Source organism: Rhinolophus sinicus, chromosome 16 (genome assembly GCF_057876585.1).
Source record: "Rhinolophus sinicus isolate RSI-liver-muscle chromosome 16, RSI-T2T, whole genome shotgun sequence".
Classification (NCBI taxonomy): Eukaryota; Metazoa; Chordata; class Mammalia; order Chiroptera; family Rhinolophidae; genus Rhinolophus; species Rhinolophus sinicus.
The window spans coordinates 41,603,835-41,625,434 of record NC_142516.1 but is presented as its reverse complement, the minus strand read 5'-3'; the positions used below and the strand labels follow the sequence as shown (position 1 = coordinate 41,625,434).

At 32.2% G+C, this 21,600-nt stretch overlaps 1 protein-coding gene across 3 annotated transcripts in view; it reads left to right on the top strand.

The window, feature by feature from the left end:
- The window catches only part of VPS13A (vacuolar protein sorting 13 homolog A), a 194,261-nt gene that overhangs the window by 143,614 nt on the left and 29,047 nt on the right, over nt 1–21,600 (top strand). For all 3 annotated transcript variants that reach the window (XM_019736649.3, XM_019736650.3, XM_019736651.3), the window contains exons 53-67: nt 693–822; nt 3,369–3,601; nt 6,664–6,817; nt 7,323–7,469; nt 7,694–7,775; nt 8,696–8,765; nt 9,652–9,757; nt 12,219–12,332; nt 13,463–13,608; nt 14,944–15,025; nt 15,873–15,986; nt 16,956–17,031; nt 17,119–17,282; nt 17,606–17,651; nt 17,787–17,910. In XM_019736649.3, the coding sequence (XP_019592208.2) occupies nt 693–822; nt 3,369–3,601; nt 6,664–6,817; nt 7,323–7,469; nt 7,694–7,775; nt 8,696–8,765; nt 9,652–9,757; nt 12,219–12,332; nt 13,463–13,608; nt 14,944–15,025; nt 15,873–15,986; nt 16,956–17,031; nt 17,119–17,282; nt 17,606–17,651; nt 17,787–17,910 (1,788 nt within the window). The remainder of the gene's footprint in view (nt 1–692; nt 823–3,368; nt 3,602–6,663; nt 6,818–7,322; nt 7,470–7,693; nt 7,776–8,695; nt 8,766–9,651; nt 9,758–12,218; nt 12,333–13,462; nt 13,609–14,943; nt 15,026–15,872; nt 15,987–16,955; nt 17,032–17,118; nt 17,283–17,605; nt 17,652–17,786; nt 17,911–21,600) is intronic.

The window sequence follows — 21,600 nt, the reverse complement described above, 5'->3', positions numbered from 1 at the left end:
GACCAGTCTTATTTTTATTCCTTTGTGGGTAACTGATTTTCCTAGGTTTATAGGCCAGTTTCCCCTTATATTCTTAAAATTTTAATATTTTACTAATTTTACTAATATTCTGTTGTTACTAATTTTGTCTGATATCCAATAAAGTCATTTACTCTAGAGAGTCAACTTCTTCAGATCCAAAAAGTTATATTTTATTATTTCTTTGTGACTTCTCTAATTTTATTTTTATTCTGGAAATTATTTTGTGAATTGATTGAATTTCTTAGATTTATATCCTATGTCTTATGAGTTTTAAAAGTAATTGAACTGTAATGTTTTTGTCAGACCAAAACCAATACTTAGGAAAAGGTTACCAACTAAATTAATTTCTCTCAAATTTAGTATAGAAAGATGAAGTAATTGGAATAATTTTCTTCCATAACTAATTTGTATTAACACAAAAGTTGACAAAGTAATTTCAAAGACCTGAAGACCTTTACTTCCTAAGTAAGACAAATATTTGCCTTGAAATATTCTCATTTTTTTAGAAAACCTCTTTTCCATTGAATAAGGAAAAAATTCAGTTTACTCTTAATCAGAACTATCTCAAATCTCAATTAATGGACTCAGAATTAATGAAGTATTATTTTGCATGCTTTATATATTCATATACTTGCGCTTACTGTAACGTGTATTTTTACTATTTATGTCAGTTCTCTTACTGAAATAGAAGATTCACTCCCTCCTGGAAAAGCAGTATTTTACACATGGGCTGATCCTGTGGGCTCTAGAAAACTGAAGTGGATTTGTGGAAAAACCCACGGTGAAGTAACACAAAAGGATGTATGTACTGGGCTAATTATTCTGGTGTTCTCAGCAGCTTTTTTTTTTTTTTTAACACAGTATTCTCTTTCAGTCTTGCTGGTTTTCAGTCTACACTTCTAAAAATACTGCCAAAGATTTTAAAAGCAGTATTCAAACTTTAATTTAACCAAAAATGTTTAAAATCAGAAGTAGTCTTATTTTGTCTACATCATCACTTGCTTCCATTACATCATAAAGGTAAATTGTGCTTAGGAGGTGCTTCCAGCATTCACCTCAAAAACATACACGCTCTTCATTGACAGTTATCTTATTTAGGTCATTTTCACTTCTGTGAGGAACATTTAGGGATCTACTAACTAAAGAATATATTTCTGGTCACAAGCCATTGTTGATTTATTTTTTTAATAAAGTTATGCATAAACATTTTCCAGTACCATTTTTAAATGGCTTTCAGAAATTGTTTTATTAAAATTTTCTTATTCTTTCAAAATACATCTTAATTTGACCCCTATTCCACTCTATTTCTTCTTACTACTAGTTATTATTTCTTCCTATCAATAGGCAAGTGCTTCTCTCCCCTTTTAGAGGAGAAATGAACATTCCATTATTAAATACACCTTTACTGTAGGTATTTTTTTTGTAAGGAAATACTCTGTAACATTAAGGCAGTTGCCTTCTACTTAGTTTGTAAAAATGTTGTTTGTGTCTATGTATGTATAAATGAGTAAGTATTGAATTTGTATCAATTTTTATGCTTTTTCATTCTTTTATCTATTGAGATGATTATATGATATTTGGACTTTATCTTATTGGGAGGATAAATTATGTGGTTGGTTTTTAATATTAGAACAATCTTGTATTTCTGGAATTGGTTTGCTAATGTTTTAAGCTTTTGCTTATATTCATGAGAGAAGTTGGTCCGAAACATGCCTATATTGAATGTTCTTACCAGATTTTGATACTAAAGTTATGCTGACTTCTAAAACATGTTGGGGAATACTTATGATTTTCCTATTATCTGAAAGAATTTAAGATTGGTATGATTTCTTCCTTGAATGTTTGCTAGAATTCACCAATGAAGCCACGCTATCTTAGCCTGCAGTTGTATATACACATATGTACATATACATATATATACATATACATATATATACATACATACGTATATTTATGTGTATATATAGTCCAGCTTTTGTTCTTAGCAAGAGTGTTGGTGCAAGACCACCTAGTCATCAACTGCTAGAGCAGAAACTCAAAATATCTTTTTAAAATTAAACTTAGCATATAGGAATGTAATGGCATTTTGTGTATTGACTTTGTATCCAGAAGATTCACTGAATTCTATTACTAATATTGATTATTTGGTTTTTATCTTTCTATATGGACAATCATGTTGCGTATAAATAATGTGAATCTGTTGATGGTGAAATTTAGTTGTTTTTATTCGTCCTTAGGAATCGTTATTTTGTATACTTTTCTTCATTGAAGGATATTTTTGCTGAATAAGGAATTCTGAGTTTAGAGTTACTTTCTCTTAGCATATTGATGGTATTTTCCTATTTTATTCCAGTGTTGCTGTTGTGGAGTACAGAATAGGTACATTTTAAAAAAATGTATCTGAGAGGGCTGCCTGTAATTGGCCTAACTTTGATATTTTTTATTCCTGGTTATTAGATTTAGTCAGGAAAAAAGATTTTAACATAAAAATAATCTTGTATTTGATCTGTTTAGTACTTTTGCATATATATGTCATAATGATAGTTGAATTTTATAAAGATAAATCTGAAATCCACTACAAAATATTAGAAAGACTTCCAAAATATTTGAAAATAAGATTTCTTATTTCTCAAAATAGTTTTTGTGCTAATATTTTATTTTAGAAAGTATTATAAGTAACATGATTTTTCCTAGGTAATGATTTTATGGTAACGATCCAGTTTTTAATTTCAGTGGATTATAACATGAATGTGTACTATATATTAAAATTTCTTGTTAATCAGAGTATTTACTTAACTAGAAATTCATGGCTGGCATTTAATTATTAGAATTTGCTATATTGTTATTGAATCATCAAGACCCTGATTACATAGAAGGGCTTCCTGCAGAATTATTCACCTATGATGAATATCCATGTTTTGTAGAGCATGTAGTTGAGGTGTCAGATACTTTTTATCCTTTATTTCATCTCTGTAAGGAAATACGAATTTCTGCCTGAACAACTTAACAGCTGACACTGTGGTTAGTCTTAGAATAACGGAGAAAAAATAATATTTTGTGTTATTGATAAGCCTACAAAGGAAGACTATTTAATTTGATTTTATGAAAATGTTAAACGAACAATTGACATGTCTTACTGATTAATAACTTAATAATGATGGATGCTGATATCAAATGATTCTAATTATGTAAATTTCCAAATGTTACACAAATATTAATTCATTTAGTTTGTTCGTCCCTATGAAGGAGATGCCATTACTATCTCTTTTTTTTTTTTTTAAATGAAATCTAGATTTGTATTGGTTGGGACCAAACTAATTTTTTGTGTTTTGATGGTTTTATTTTAGGATATGATGAGAGCTATAGATTCGGGAAAAAACACTATTTATTTAGTTTCATTCTTTGAAGGCTTACAACGCATTATTTTATTCACTGAAGATCCACAGGTATTTAAAGTGACATATGAAAGTGAAAAAGCAGAGTTAGCAGAGCAAGAAATTGTGTTGGCATTACAAGATGTTGGAATTTCTCTCATCAATAATTACACAAAGCAAGAAGTAGCCTATATTGGCATTACAAGGTTAGACAAATTAAAATTTGGATAAATTGAAATGATCCGTTTTTAATTATTAAGAATGGTGATTGTAAAATCTAAAATAATGTAGTTTAACATGTGTTTTGACTGTTCATTGATACTAAGGTAATGCTAATTTAAAGGTGCTTATGAGATTTTTTTTTGCCCTTTGAGATGAAAATATATCAAAAATCAAATTTATAAATCCCTCATGATGTTGTTTATTTTTCAGCTCTCTAAAAAGTTAGAATATAGACTATTCAACTTGAAAAACGTATACTTTAACATGGTATAAGGAAATGTTTATTTGTTTATTGCCACTTACACAGTGTTGGTTACATTGTAGATGCTCCATAAATAGTTGTTGAAGGAATAAAGACAATTCTAATTTGATTTTGACACTTTAAGATCTAATTAAGGTAGCACTATATTTATCATTCCCCATATAAGTCATCACTAGTAAAACTCTTTTCTTCCCTTATAAACTTCCTATTTCTGTTCATAAACGCTTAAAGTAAAATTAATTATATAGATTAGTGCCTAATTTGAGAGTATTTCTGGATTCCAGTCTGTAGAAGCAGGATAATGTAGTTTTAATCCTCTATTTGACTTGAATTCTTAAATAAATATGTATATTTTAAAGGTATACAGTACAGATTTAATTTTGTTTTCTCTAAATTCATCTAGAATCCCTGCCATTTAAAAGGAAATTATTTTCCTAGAAATATTTATTCTCAAAAAATATGTTCATTATTTAAACAAAAAAGTCAAATACTCAACAGATTTTAAGCCTGTTAAACCTGTTTGTTATATGCTGTGTCCTATGCTATGATGTGCATGATTTGAAAGCAAGCAGGAATAATACATGGTTCCTACCTTTCTGTTTATTAAGTGAACATAAATTTTAGAAGAAATAAACAAATAAAATACTTAATAAAATTAAATAACACATACTTAGAAGAGTGAAGTAATTTTAAAATGTGGATAGATTTTTTTTTTTATTCTGTGTTTAATTCTTTCAGCAATTTTTCAGTGAATTATATTTGTTCTGTTCACTCTCCTAGATTATTGTTTCATACTTTGTCTCCTTTTAAATCCCCATTCCCTCTCTCAGCCTTGCATCCCATTTCACTGAGAAAATTGAAGCAATCAAGAGAGAATTTTCAAAGGCTCTCCCCTCAATATTAACTTCCTATTCACCAGCATTTTTCACCTACGTATTGTGCCAACATACTTCCCCAAAGTTATAATAGCTATATTATATGTGCTCCTATTTAATCATAGTTTTCTACTTTTGCATTGTATTCCATTCCCTTTTGCCTCTTGAGGCATTGATTTATCAATTCTTTCTTTCTCCTGTGTCAACAGTTTTTGGCTATTTTTTTGGATTGTTCCCATCAATGTTATTTCTCTCAACCCCCCAAAAAATCAGCAACTCTTGAGCCTACTTTCCCTTCTACCTCCTTCCTGCCTATTTCTTTGCTTCCCTTTATAGCCAAACTGCTCAAAAATTTTGTCCATTACAGAAGAGCTTGATATGTACACTGTCTCCAATTGTTTTTTACCCACTTTTTGTTTAACCACTCCAAACTGGCTTTTGTTTTCAACATATCATGAAACTGGTGTTGTCAAAATCACCAGAGACCTGTGTATTGCCAGGTCTAGTGTACAATTACCAGTCCTCATGTTGCCTAAGCTCCTAACATTTAACACAGATCACTCCTTGATATGGTTTCTTTGACTTGACTTCCAAGATACACCATCTTGGTTTTTCTCTCTATCCCAACATTCTCAGTTTCATTTGTTGGTTCCTTGTCATCTTCTCAACTGCATAATACTAGGTGCCCTGATGCTCTGTTCTGTTCTCTGTTTCAGTTTTATGATTTCAAAAACCATATATATGCCAAAAATTTCTAGAAATAATCTGCAGACAGATTTTTGTTCTGAACTCCAGTCTTGTATATACAGCTGCCTACACAAAATCTCTGCTCAGATGTCTAAGAGACTTCTTAAACTTTATATGCTTAAAACCCAACTCGAGCTCCTCCTACCAAAACCTTCCTCCCCATTGGAGTTAATGACAACTACATTCTTTGAAATCATCTTGATTATCTCACACCCTACATCTAATCCATCTAGAAGTTTTGTGCTGGTTCTACCTTCAGAACACACATTGAATCTGACCACTTTTCACTACCTCACTTTTACCACCCTAGGCAGAACTATCACCCTTTCTCTCCTGGCTTGCTATATTAAACTCCTAACAAGTTTTCCTGCTTCTGGCCATCATCCCCTTTTTCCTTCTCCCCCATTCCGACACAGGGTATTCCTAACAAAGCTTAAGTCAGATCACATCACTCATCTTCTCATAATCTTTCAGTGGTTCCTCATCTCAGAATAAAACTCAAAGTCTTTATCCTACAAAGCTTTCCCATTATTTGGCCTTCCACTATCTGTCTTACTTCATCTTCTACTCTTAACATGTTCTTGGTATGACAGCCTCCTTGCTCTTCTTCATATACTGCAAGGGTGCTTTGCTTTGGAGTCTTTGCCCTAGCTGGTCTGGTCCCTCTACTTGAAATATTCTCCTGTTGTCTGCTGGGTAACTCATCTCCTTTAAGGTTGTTGAAATCTCATGTTGTCTATGACACAACTGCCTGCTGACAACTCTATTTTAACTGCAGCCGCCACCACTTTGCATATCCCAATACTTTAGATCCACCTTATCCAGTCTACTTTTTCTTCTTTCAAAAGCATTTCACCTCCTAATATGTTAAAATATGCTAATGTACTATATTTACGATATATTGTCTGTCACTCCTCTGCTAAAATAAAGTTACAGAATGACAGAGATGTCCACTGATAATATTCCTAACACCTAGAATAGTGCCTAAATAGAAGTTTAATAAGGATTGATTAAATGAATTCATATTTTAAAACTTGTAATGTACTTGCATGTAACTGAAGGCGTTGCAGATTTCTCTAAGGTTTTGTAATTCATGTAACAAACCAGTTAAAATGAAAACATGCATTAATTAGTACCAATGATTTTTGCTTTCATATGTAAGTTCTGATGTGGTTTGGGAGACAAAGCCCAAGAAGAAAGCAAGATGGAAGCCAATGAGTGTAAAGCACACTGAGATGTTGGAGAAAGAATTTAAGGAATATACTGAGTCTTCACCTTCAGAAGATAAGGTTATTGAGTTGGACACTAACATTCCGGTAATATTTTTAAGTACTAACGTGAAGATTTAATATTTATCTGTTATAATTACATTAATCACTAGTAAATTTTTAAGGGAAGTTGGATTTCCTTACAAAAAATGAATCGTATCATACATAGTTTGTATAAAATATTTTAAAAGGACTGTTATCTGTATTAAAAACGTTGACTTTCTCTTGAGATGCTAATGATCTGTTCCTTGGCTAACAAGGCAATAAATTGTTTTATTATTTATTTTATTTCAAAAATCATTTTATCTTTTATCACATTTTTGATAAATTTACAAAAAAAGTGATTACAACCAAGCTATATGGACTGTATGAATATTTTTGTGAATTGTATGGATAAGGACTATAAGGATCTCAATCTAAACTTAATCAAATATTTAGCCTATTATTTTCATGTATATTTTTCAAGTTTTTTGGTATAGTTTCTAATTTTAATCAATTATGGATAAAGAGAAATACCATGTGTTTCTTCTGGGGGGGATGGCATATTTTTCAGGTTTGCTTCACACCTAGTGGTAGTAACATGAAAATTCTGCAACCACATCCAATAGCTATACGAAGAAATTATCTTCCAGCGTTAAAAGTGGAATATAGCACATCTGCACATCAATCATCATTTAGAATTCAAATTTACAGAATACAAGTGAGTATGAAAAAGCAGTCTTTTATATTCTAAAGGAACAATTATATTCTAAAGGAACATAGCAGTAGGCTTATGTGTTCCCATGGTCTGTTTTATTTAGCACTTCAGTTTCCATGTGGGACAATAATTTTTGATTCCTTCTACTTCTTAAACCTTGTTATTCCACTCGGGTTCTGTTATTAACATATGAGTATACTGACTTTTTTTTTCTTTAACGTTCTTAGATCCAAAACCAGATACATGGTGCTATATTTCCATTTGTGTTTTATCCTATTAAACCTCCCAAGTCGGTCGCCTTGGATTCAGGTTTGTTTGTAGTTTTAGATTGCCATAAAAGCGGTTATATTAGCTGTTTGGTTTATTTTACTATAACAATATGAAATGAAACCGTTCTACTCAACTAACGTCATCAAAACTCTGAGTGAATACTGAAGAAAGGATTGATTAGAAATATATATTTAAATTTTAAGGCATGTTAACTTTTAAAAAATACTAATTTGTAAACCCCTTATTTAAAGCTACTGGGACCTTTGAATAAATTGTGAGGAAGTTCAGATTCAGAGTGTTTTCTAACCACAGAAACTGTCCTATATTCACTAAATGAGAATGACTGACAAGTCCTTTTTTCTGTCGTCTTCTTCCCTTTACCTTCTTCCTTCTTTGCTATCCCTCTTCCCCTCACTGCCTTTTCCCTTCTCACTACCCTACTTCTCTCCCCTATCCTTCGGCTTTCCACCCCCTCCTCTGTACCATTGACTTGAAACTATATAAGAGGGTGTTCATAATCTGCTTAGGTTTTTGACCAGTGTACATGCCCAAGCCCTTGCACCTAGCCTAGAAGTCTGGGACAAGACCCTGAAAGCTGTGTTTTCACAAGTTTCCCTAAAGATTCTAATGTCTTGCTTCTAGTTTAAAATAACTAATTTAAAGGATTACTTATCATTAAAGTGAATACAGATAATTTAAAAAAACAATCCTGGAGTCTGAAATTAAGATTGTATCGGATCGTGTAAATATTAATAATTTTAATTGACATTAAAATTATTATTTTAAATATTAAAATATCATTAATAGTAAAATTACTATCATTACTACAAAGATTAAAATTATTATGATTTAGTAAATAATTTCATTGACTATTGTGATGTATATTAAATTGCAAGAAAATGCTTGTTTTCTTTTGTTCAAAGCATCACAGGTTTAATCATATTTATTAACCTTTACAGCACCGAAGCCCTTTACAGATGTCAGTATTGTCATGAGATCTGCCGGACATTCCCAGATATCACGTATTAAGTAAGTTTCTTAATATATTTCTTATTTGTTCCATAATGTTTTAAGTATGTGAATTAATTGTACTCTTTTAAAAAATAAATTTCAGATGAGTCAAATATTTAAGTGTAAAATATTAAGTTATAAAGGTCGTAGGAAAAATCTATTCATTATTTCGTAATCCTGGAGAATCAGAAGCCTCTGAGTGAAAATATGCCTAGGTATTAACAATAGTCATTTCTAAATTATGGGTATTTTATTATATTTTTTGTTTATTTGTTTTCTTTCTTAAGTTCTCTGTAATTATTGCACATTGTTTTCAAAACAAGAAAAAATAGTATTTTCAAATTCAGTCTTCTCCCAGTCCAAGAAACATCCACATCTGTATTACTCCCTTATTTCTTGTTTCCTCTATCCTATCACTAAGATAAACAATATATTTATTCCCTTGCTTTTTAAATTAGTTTTACTGTATTTGTGTGTCTAAACATTATGCTTCTTCATTTTCCTTTTTTTTTCCTAATTAAAAAAATTTTTTTTCAACTTATACACAGACTCCTATGACTTGCTTTTTTCATTAAACTTTTTACTAAAATGTATTCATTTTGTGGTATGTAGCTACAGTTTATTCATAATGACTAATATATAATATTCTGTTCTATGACTACATACCACAGTTTACTTAATGATTCCTCTCTATAGTCATTTTCATATTTGAGTTTGTTGTTATTATGAGTAATGTTGCCATGTCATATACTGGATTATTATCATTTACTCCTCTAGAAAGTTCTAAGTTTCAGCATTCTACTATTTACCGTTTTTCCTAATATTTATCTAATAGTTTTTTCTCATCTAATTTTCTTAGTGCAGTTAATTGATGATCTTTAATGTTTTCTACTTTGTAATATAGGTACTTCAAAGTGTTGATACAAGAAATGGATCTCAGGTTAGATCTTGGGTTTGTCTATGCTTTAGCAGAACTTATAACACAAGCTGAAGTAACTGAAAAAACAGAGGTAAGACAATAATAAAACTGATGGGAGGGATTAGGGAAAGAGGAGGGCTAAGAAAACTGATATTATAAAATTTTAAAGGTATTAAAATGATTTGCTTCATTTTAAGAGTATATTTTTTATTGTGCTGCTGTGGTGAGTACATTGGTAGAAAGTAAAAGAAAGTAAAATAGGAAAAACAGTAATATGAACATGACTGATTATCTTCTCCCCACTACTGGCTTAAAACCTTTCCTCCTATTTGCTAACTCTCTTTAAAAAGACTACCTTAACCTGTGTTGCTTTCATCTTCCAATATCTGAAAATGTGATTTTATACCTGAGAAAAATCATACTGGATCTTGTGTATAAATTTTTTGTATATTTTTCTGGATTTGGTTTGCTAGAATTTTGGTGAGGATTTTTGTGTTCATATTCATAAGAGAGTCTGGGTCTGTCATAGGCCCAACAATATATGATATCTATTATTTAATTAATTGCTTTTTAAAACAGTTAAGAAAGGGAAAAGATTAAGTATTGGTACTGTCTTTTATAATTACATTATTACCTTTACCAGTGCTTTTTGTTTTTTGATTTGCATTCTAATTACCATTTGAGATCACTTGCTTTTCAGTTTGAGGAACTTCTGCTAGTATTTCTTATAAGTTGACCTGCTAGCTACAGATTCTCAGTTTTTTCAAATCAGAGAATGTCTTTGTATCCCTTCATTTTGAAAAGTAGCTATGCTGAATATAGGATTCTTAGTTGACAGGTTTTTTTCCCCTTTGAGCACTTTGAATATGTGTTCCTACTACCTTTCTCCCTTGCTTTTGCCAAGAAGTCAAATATTAATCTTATTGGGGACCCCTTGTATGTAATAAGTCACTGTTTCAAGACTTTTTTCCTGATCTTTGACTTGCTGAATAATGACTTTCAGCATTATTACTATTATATAGTAATAATGTTTTGTGAACATCTTTGCATTTATTGCACTTGTAGTTCCTTGAGCTTCCTGGATATGTAGCAGGCTGATTGCTAGTAGCTGGCTGATTGCTAGTTTTTCAAAAATGCCTCAGGGCACAAATTGCTTATAGACTAATCCAATCAAATTTGGACTTCTTTGAAGGAATTGATCTGGAGATCAGAGTTTGATATTCTGAGCCCAGGAGGACTTCTCTAAGTTGTCTCTTTCCCCGGTTCTCTCATGAAAACTCACACAGACCTACAGTTTAGCTGGTATCTTCATCTTCATTGAATCAGTGATTTTCCTCCCAGTTGCCTTTCACCATAACATCCACCATTTCTTAGAACTCTGGCTTGAACTTCTTCACACTGTTGTAAATGAAGTCAGTTTCTTTCAGAAGAGATTAGGAACTATCTGTTTTAAAACCTATTTCCCACCCCAGGTAAAATCTGAACCAGAGCTTTGGAGCTGGGAGTGGGGCAAGGGTGATCAGAACCCTAGTATTCTTAGTGGTGTGACACCCAAGTAGAACCTTTGCTCCAGGAGTGGAGGCTGGGCAGAAAAAGAAAGTTTCCCTCTTTGCCCATGAAAAGTGCTGACATCCTGTGCCTCCCAGGAAGGAAGTCCTCCAGCTGGAGTCTGAGCAAAGAGGGAGCTCAGTGTTCTTGGATATACCAGTCTACAGTGGAATTCTGGCTTATTGACCTGGGAGGGGAAATTGAGAGAATGGTCCTTGAGTAAAAACCACCGACTCACTTTTCTTACCAAATTTTTGTAGATTTTCTTAAATAGGTGTTTCATTTGTTTATACCCTTAGTAGCATTTATAGAGGCCTTAAATGCTCGGGTTGTTTTAATTTTCACCAGTTTCACTGGGGAGATGTTCCAAAGAACTCCTCACACTGTCATCCCAGAAGTCAGTTTCTATTTATACTTTCAATAAGTCTGTCATTTTGATGTTTTTATCAACAAGTTAAAATTTGAATGTTGGGCCATTTCTCAACACAGAAGTAACTTAGATTTGTGAGTGTTTGGAAGAGAAGTAATGTTGATTATCAAGAATTAAAGCACTAATCACTTCATGCAAAATTATTTTCAGTGCTTTCCCCCTTTTTTATTATATTCCTGGCCTCTTAGATGTTGGTAAGGCATTTAGCAAAAAGCTACAAGTGGACAATGATTGTACTTAAAAAAACACACACACCAAATATTCCTTAAAAAGTGTTGACGGATCATATTAGTGGCCTTTTGGAATAAAATCTATACTCACATGAAGAAAAGCTTAGTGTCCTTTAATGGATTGAATAGAAACATATAAGATACACTTATCAGTTTGTGAGTAACAGACAGAACTTTCCTAACAGTAGAGATGTCAGTTTCCTTCGGAGGGAGTAGCTTTCCAATCATGAATAATGTTGGATCTGGATATTATAGGGGAGTGTTCTGCAGCGTGTGAGCTATTAGCTCCAATACATCATGAAGTTAGGTCTCTTAAGTTTTTAATATTTTATGTTCCTTTATAGGTTGAACTTTTTCATAAAGATACAGAAGCTTTCCAAGAAGAATTTAAAACAGTTTCATTAGTAGATTCATCACAAGTCAGTCTCTATGAATACTTTCATATATCTCCTCTCAAGGTAGGGGAAAAATAAGTTATTTTTATTTTCCTTGATAATCTAGGTAAATAGCAAATTGACTGAATCTGTTGGGGGTGGGATATAGTATTTACATTATGTTCTTTAATAGTATATAAATTTTGTAACTTCACAATTACAAATATAAATAAATAAAGCAATAATCCTTTAAAATATTTATTTATTCTTATAATAATTTTCACCATATGGCAATAGTGAAGCCACCTACAGCATATGTTTATATATTTATGTCTTGACCTTACGTTATGTTACCTTAGTTTTCTGTAAAGGTGCTTAATGACAATTTTCAAAATTTTGGGTATGATGTGTGTATAAGTTTTTCTTTTCATTGAGTTATAATTGACACAACATTGAGGTGTACATTGACACAACATTGAGGTTATAATTACATTGAGGTGTACAATGTAATGATTTGATATTTGTATATACTACAAAATGATCACAATAAGTTTAGTTATCATTTGTCACTACACAGTATTACAAAAAATTTTTTTCTTCTGATGAAAACTTTTAATATTTACTCTCTTAGCAACTTTTAAATAATACTACCATACAGTATTATTTACTATAGTGTGTAAGTTTTAAATTAATTTATAAAGTAATCTTGATTTAAAATTTGAATATTGAATGGAACTGAATATAAGTCTGAACACAAAGTTTCTGAGTTATTTACATAACACTTGAAGAAAATGATTGTACAACTATCTATATAATATGTATATACATACAAAAGTGCTTTTTAACTGGCTTTATCCTGCTAACTTAATTCTATTAGTTGAAACATTCACTTTTGGAGATATTTAATTATTTTCAACAACTTCAACTTCTAGAATATTATTAAAAATGTTTAAAAACTAGTATTTTCCTAGGTTTAGCAAAAGAATTGGATTGAACTAAATATCATATCAAAATATATCTTATGTTGCTGAATTTAAAATTTAAAAAGAACTGTATTAGATTTTAAATTTCTTTAATTTTCCACTTAGTAATTTTGGCATAATCCTGATAACTTAGATATCTTATTTATGGCATGATGTTTAAAATAAAATTGAATTTTAAAAATTAAAATTGTCATTATGAAGATAGTGATTTAAATATTTCTATTTCTTTAGTTGCATTTAAGTGTTTCACTGAGTTCGGGTAAAGAAGAAGCTAAAGATTCAGAACAACATGGAGGATTGGTTGCGATTCGTTCTTTAAATCTTTTGCTGAAGAGTATTGGTGCCACTCTTACAGATGTACAAGATGTAGTTTTTAAGTACGTTTAATATTGATGAAAAGTCCATTTTATATTTACCTAAAAATTTTATGAGTGAAAAAGTGTAAACTACATTACAGATCATAGGCAAAATATGGTTTTTGTTATTAAATGGAATATAATTCAAGTAACATATATCTGTTAACCCTTAACTATTAAATAACAGATTAGTTATTAAATAATTTGCTTAAGAAAGAGGGACAGTGGCCGTGCATGTTTGCACATATCACATAAGGCCTTTCAGGGTTAGGGAAGGATTCCTAAGAAGCTATGCCCAAAGGTGTGGTGCTTAAAGGATGTGGTGCTTAAAAGATGGGGCTTCAAGGCCTATAGGGTCCTGACTGAGATTCTCGATAGAGGAAATGAAGGGGTCAGTTTAAATGTTACAGTCAAGAATTTACATTTTAATATGAGTCATACGGGAGCTATTGGAGTATCTGACCAAAGAGATTCAGAGTCTGAGTGTAGTCTTTAGATGAGAATGACCTTTTCAGGTAGCACCTGCTGTGTGTCCCTGAAAATAAGACCAGGTCTTATATTAAATTTTGCTCCAAAAGACGCATTAGGGCTTATGTTCAGGGGATGTCCTCCTGAAAAATCATGCTAGGGCTCATTTTCCGGTTAGGTCTTATTTTGGGGGGAACACTGTAGACGTATAATTAAGAACAGTAGTAAGAATCAATGAGTCCAATCAGAGGTAACTCAATCTAGATAAAGTTAAGTCAAAGAACATAAGTTTGAGGACATCCAGAATAAAATGAAATTTCTCTAATCTTGCTGCAGTCTTTATCTGCTAGCATAGAGCTTCCCAATTAGTTAATTGGGTATATGCTGTGAATAGGTTAGAAGTAAACTTACCATGATTCATCAGCTTTCTGCATCAGGCAGTACCTGCACTAACTGAACCATGGTCGTTCTTCAGCAATTGCTTCCACTTATCTCAATGTGTCAAACATCTTCTATGTCGGCCATGATAGGTCAGAGTTGACAAATATAAGTTCATGTCCATGTATGGGACCCAAGGGGGTCTCTGAATCCCCTAAGTTATGTGGAAAATATGTGTATATCGGTGGCTTTTCTGAGGATAAGATCCATAGCTTTTATCAGATTCTTAGAACTTTCTTTGACCAGAATGTGCAGGGATGTATGTAAAAGAGCAGATTTTCTGATTGGCATGGGAAAATGTACTAAAAGGAAAGATTTGGAGAAAAATTGTGAAGAAAATAAAACCATTCATTAATATTAAAAACTCTCTCCCCCTTTCTTCCCTGTGTGTGTGCACACACGTGCATGCACGCACACACATAATTTACACATCTGTATGTTGTTTTGCAGGCTTGCATTTTTTCAACTCAACTATCAGTTTCATACAACATCTGAACTACAGTCTGAAGTAATAAGACACTATTCAAAACAGGTTTGTCTGAGATTATTTTACAAAGTGACTGATATAAAATAGTGAAATCATATGTGTCTGTACATGTATATTGCAGATTCGGCAAGGAAGTTAATAGCCATTTTCAAAATTTTAAAACATTTTTTATTTTTAGAATTATAGGAATAAATTGGGCCTCATCATTTCAAGTTTTTGTCCTTCTATTTTTCAGCAACTAACATTTGTTTTCTGGATCAGTGTGGACTACACATAAATCTTGAAATAAAATGTTAGCTAAGTAATTCACCACACTTACTTGAAAAATAGGTTTAAGGGAAACTATTTATTAGTAACTAACTGATGAACACAGGATATTTTTAATGTAATTAAGTTGTTGAGTCTGGTAGATATATTATTTTGATTGATTTTTTCCACCTCTGGAAAGACTCCGATATTTTATGACATAACTTATAGAGCATCTGAGACAGCTGTTATATAATGAACAGATAACTGAGCATGACTCAAGAGGTCTGGGTTTGGATCCCTGTTTATCCATTTACCACCATGTGATCCTGAATATCATTTTACCTGTATGTTTCTCCAGTCTGAAATGGTGGTGGTGTTAACAACTGTCACACATAGTTGTAAAAGTGAAAGTATTTTGAATATTCTAAAGCTTTATGTATATGTGTCATATTATTTTGTATACTCTAACACCAAATTGCTTTTTAAAAACTAAGACTAGTAATGAATAAGGTGATATATGGTTTAGGTGTTGAGATTGGTGATAAGGGTGGTAAGCCTGGAAAACTGGACTTGTGTACTGAATATAAGAAAAAATATTAAGTCTGGTTATCCAAATTGATTAATGTTTATATTTCATTTTTAGGCCATTAAGCAGATGTACGTACTCATTCTTGGACTCGAAGTTTTGGGAAATCCCTTTGGCTTGATCAGAGAATTTTCTGAAGGTGTAGAAGCATTTTTTTATGAACCTTACCAGGTAAAATTGTTATCCTTGCATTGTGCAACATATCACACTAATACTTTTGAATAAATAATGCATTCCAATTGTTAACTAGAGTTGAAGCTGTAACTAGATTTTGGGAGACACACAAAGGACATTATTTTGCAGCAAACCGTGGTAAGAGGTTTTGAGAAATTTGAGGGGAAATTTTTACCTTTTTCCCCTCACAATTTAAAACTTAAGGCTTTACAAAAATATACTGAATTTTAAGTGTTCTCTTGGAGTATTAAAGGTGGATAAATTTCACATCATAATAGAAGGAATGTTACTGTGGACAGGTAGTATTGCTTTGCACAATAGTGTGGGACAGTAAAAACAACTATGTAGGCTGGCACTGTGCAGAGCAATCTTAATGGCAACAATTATGATTGTTTTATGTCCCTTAAAAATTTATGTCAAAACACTTAAAACTCTCCTACTTTCATTTATAAGTGTGGATGATAATGAAAAATAAAGCAAAACTTTTGTACACTGTAATTTAAAGCAGCTATATTAAAAATTAAAAGTGTTTTTATTTTTTTTTAATTATCAAGAGTAGATTGTGCCTGCCTTCTCATCATATAATTTACAATACTGAACCAACATCTTTTGTTCACTTTGGTGAATAGACATACTTTCTAAGTTTGGATTAACTTCCAGCGTTTTATGCTTTGCACTTGCAATGTCATGAAATATCTCTGAGACTTCTGTTAAGTTTTTGGCTGATGTCAACTTCCTCTGGGACATTTTTTTTTTTTGTCACTACCATTTTCTTCATGTCATCAAGTTCACCTGTAAAAATAAACATAGTCTTATTTGTTATTATTTTATTTAGTTTTTAATTTTTATTAAATTTATTGGGGTAACATTGGTTAGTAAAATTAAATATGTTTCAATTGTACAGTTTTATAATACATCATCTATCAATTGAATTGTGTGTTCTGTTGTTATTTTTTGACCCTTTAGGGAGCCATCCAGGGTCCTGAAGAGTTTGTCGAGGGAATGGCACTAGGATTGAAGGCATTAGTTGGTGGAGCTGTTGGTAAGAAAGAGAAAACCTCCCAAGTATGACTATGCTAGGAAGTAATGATATATTTGCTTTTACTAAAGATATTATAATTTCTGCTAGGTGGGTTAGCTGGTGCTGCCTCCAAAATCACCAGTGCTATGGCTAAAGGGGTAGCAGCTATGACTATGGATGAAGACTACCAACAGAAGAGGAGAGAAGCTATGAATAAGCAACCAGCTGGTCTTAGAGAAGGCATCACTCGTGGAGGAAAAGGCTTAGTTTCTGTAAGACATTTCCCGGTGTTGTGAATATTATAGGAAGTACCTTTTAATATTATAGGAAATACCTTTTAAAACCACATTTGTGAATAAGGAAATAGACATATAACTTTCACTCTTTCACATATTATTTGGATGTTGGAAGAGCAGTGGGTTGTGGCCTATATAAAATATGTCAACAGCCTCCAAAAGGATTTTATTTAAGTAAAATCCAGAGGAAATATGTTAATTCTTATATTATCTAGAAAGTATTTTTTTTGTAAGCCAAACTTGTTTCTTCAAGGCATCATGAGAAAATATTGTGAATTTTCTATTGTGCTTTCTTCTAGGGTTTTGTAAGTGGCATAACAGGAATTGTTACAAAACCAATCAAAGGCAAGTATAATAGTTCCTTCAGGTGATACATATTACCAAGTCTTTCACAAATTGATTCTATTTTCATTCTTGATCTAATTGTCTAAAACTTTGTGTGTGTGTGTGTTTTTTTTTTGTTCTGTTTTGTTTTTTTAGGAGCTCAAAAAGAAGGAGCAGCTGGTTTCTTTAAAGGTGTTGGGAAAGGTTTAGTTGGAGCAGTGGCGAGGCCAACTGGAGGCATCATAGACATGGCTAGCAGTACGTTTCAGGGAATAAAAAGGTAACTTCTCCGTGATGTAGGATATGAGTAAAATGCTTAAACCATGAAAAAGGAAATAAATCTGTTTTGTTCAAGGCACTTAGGTATGAATCCTGTAATACAGCAAGTTGCGTATGATCTTCCTAATTCCTTTTGGTACTTTTTAAAGTTGTTGGCATTACATCATTTCAACTAGATAGAGTTCTCCTTTATTCATCGTTCATTCCCAGCAGCTTGGAATGAAAGGTTTGGCAAGCGAGCTTTTCTATCATCTCGATCAAAATATATTACAATAATGTAATGCTATATGTCAGTTATAAAATTAGCAAATATAATATTCTATCTCTTTTTTTGGGAAACAAAGAATGGTATTTTGTATCCCTAGTTCAAACTCAGCTGTGTTCACTCTTTTTTTTATGATCTTGTTTTGTTATGAGATTATTACATCCATTTCCTCTATTTCTCTCCATTTGCACAGTTTTAAAACATGTCCTCTCTTCTTCCAAATTAAATTTAGTTTAAGACTGAAATTTAGTATTTGCATTATTATTACCTCTATTCTAGAAGTTTGCAGCACACACAACAATTGATTAATTTCATGCTAATGAGAACTAATTTAGAAAGTTAGGTGGTTGTTATCTCCCTAATCTGTTTCCTTTTGTATTTTCTCTTGCTTTCTGCTCTATATAGATAAGTATTGTCATCATATGAGCTGTTCCTCTTAAGTCAGTATTTCATACATCTTGCCATAATTGGGTGTTTCCAATTTTATAGTTTAGAAGTAAGACTGGAAAAAAGGTTCAGTCTCTTTTACCTGTAATTTTAGTTTCACAAATATAATGTGTTGAGTTACAGCCATCAGAGAAGCTTAAAAGTCAATGAAACATAGGAATTCAAAATACACAGAGAGCTATGCAGAACTGCTAGAATAACTGTACATTTATCTAAAACCTTGTACTCTGTACCCAGCTACATTACCTTTAAGGATTAAAGACAAAATAAAATCCTTTTGGAAAAATAAGACTAAGAACTAATAAAGGATGTACTTGTGAAGAAGGACATTGAAAGCAGAAAGGAGAAATAGGTCACAAGAATCAAATGTAAGAATATAAACTGGTGGATAAATATAATTGAACTGTATAAAAAAAACATTAGAACCAAACTATTAAAAATAATAAGATACAATTTGAGAAGGAAATGGTTGTCATTAAACATTTTAATATGTTATTTCTGATGAGGATATACTATATATATATATATATATATATATATATATATATATATATATGAATGAAGAGGATTACTGTATAACATTAGATGACACACACATTAAGGCCAAAAAAAAGCATTATTTTGGGTAAATAAGATAACTAGCTAATGATAAAAAGAACAGTTAACCAAGAAGATAATAATAATTTTGAAATTGTACTCAACTCACAGTAGACTGAATGTTTATGAAACAAAAATTGACAACATTACAAGAAATTTCTAAATCTTCAAAAATGATTGAAGAATCTAACATTTTTCTCAATCGATAGATCAAGAAGACAAAATGAAAGTAAGTAAAATGATTTGAATACATTTAACAAGCTTGAGCTAATACACACATACAAATATTTATCAATTTAGCACATTTTAGGGAGCATCTTACATATCTAGACTGTCATTTCTAGACACTCAGGGAACCAGAAATGAACACTATCGGCCAAGTCCCTGTCCTCATACAGCTTACATTCTAGTGGGAGAGTAATAGACAAAAATAAGTAAACTCATAAATACATGATATGCTAAATGGTGAAAAAGTCTATGAAGAAAAATAAAGCAGAGTAAAAGATAAAGAGATCCAAAATGGTGGGAGGAAGGTTGCTGTTTTATATATAAGATGTGAAGGGAAGCTTCACTGGTAAGATTAAATTTGAGGAGAGACATGAAGGAATTAAGAGAGTGAGCCCTGTGGAAAGAACGTCCTAGGCAGTAGGAACAGCAAGTAAAAGGCCCTGATGCAGGAGTATGCTTGGCCCCTTACGGAACAGCAAGACCGATGCACCTGGAGTACAGTGAGCAAAGGAGAAATTTGGAAAAGAAGCTCTCCGAGAGTGAGCAGGGGATCAGATCATATAGGACTTGGTAAACCACTAAGGACTTTGACTTTTTTTTTTTAAGGCAAAAAACTTTTGGAAGGTTTTGGACAAGAGGAATGATGTGAGCTGGCTGCTATATTGAGAATAAATCATAGGGGACCAGGGCAACAATGGGGGAACACTTAAGAGACTTTTGCAATAATCCAGATGAGAGATGATAGTGATTAGATCAGTATAGGCTAAAAGTTGTAAGAAGGGTTCATGTTCTGTGTGTATTTTGAAGGTAGTGGTAACAGGATTAGTTGATAAGTTGGATGTGGGGTAGGAAGAAAGAGAATCATCAAGGATATTTCTAAAGGTATTGTCTGAACCACTGGAAGGATGGGGTTGTCATTCTTTATAAAGAAAGAGGGAATTAGAAGTTTTGTTTTGAATGTATTAAGCTTAAACTATCAGACATACAAATGGAGATGTCAAGCAGTTACTGGGTATAGGAGTCTGATGTTCAAGAGAAAAGTCCAAGCTAAAGTTAAAAATTTGAGATTCTTTGAGCCTATAATAAGGTATTTAAACCCAGAAGATTAGATGAGCTCATCTAGGGAATGAGAGTATAAAAGAGACAAAAGAAAGGTCCGAGACTTGTCACTCAGTCACACCAACACTTAGTAGTTGGGGAAGCAAGGAGGACCCAGCAAAGGAGACTGAAAAAGAATCACCATTAAAGTTGGGCATAGTCAAGAAAGTAGTGTTCCACATGTCTTATTAGGGAGACCACTTCATGGATGGTGTAGATGCTTGACCACTGCACTGTATACTTGAAGCTAAAGCTGAATAATATTGTATGTCAACCATGATTTAATATATATGTAGTCACGGGATAAGGAATACAGCATAGGGAATGAAGTCACTGGAATTGTAACAACTTTATACGATGTCAGAGGGATAATAGATTGGAGGGGGGTTATCACTTTGTGAGGGATGAAATGTCTAACTATTGCATTGTTTTGTACACCTGAAACTAATAACAATTAAAAAAGAGAGAGAGAGAGAGAAAGTAGTGTTCCAAAAGCCAAGAAACAGACCATCCAGGCTTATACTGTTGTTTAAGCCAAAAGAGAAACCTGCCCCTACCACCAGTAATCTCACACTTGTGTATATGAGAGTATTGATTTGAAAATGAGATGTGGAACTTACAACAGAGGAATTCTTACCCCCTCTGTTTAGAATACTCTTCCCTCTGTTGTCAGCATGGTCACTTTCTTGACTCACAAGTTGTCTTCCCAGCGAGGCCTTTCATGGCCACCCTAAAACTTCAGTTACCCCCTACTCTAGATACTTCATAACACTCTTCCGTCCTTTATTTTTTGCTCTATAGCTCTTAATCACTGTTTAATACACTATTTTACCTTGTTTATTTGTCTCTCCTGCTTGAATGTAAGCTCTATGAATGCAGGGGTTCTTGTCTGTTTCCACAGCACTTAGAATATTGCTTGACATGTGGTAGTCTTTTTTTTTAATTGAGATAATTGTAGAGTCACATACACTTGTAGAAATAATGCAGAGATCCTTTGTACACTGTTTCCTATGGCTGCTGTAACAAATTATCAGAAACTTGATGACTTAAGCAATA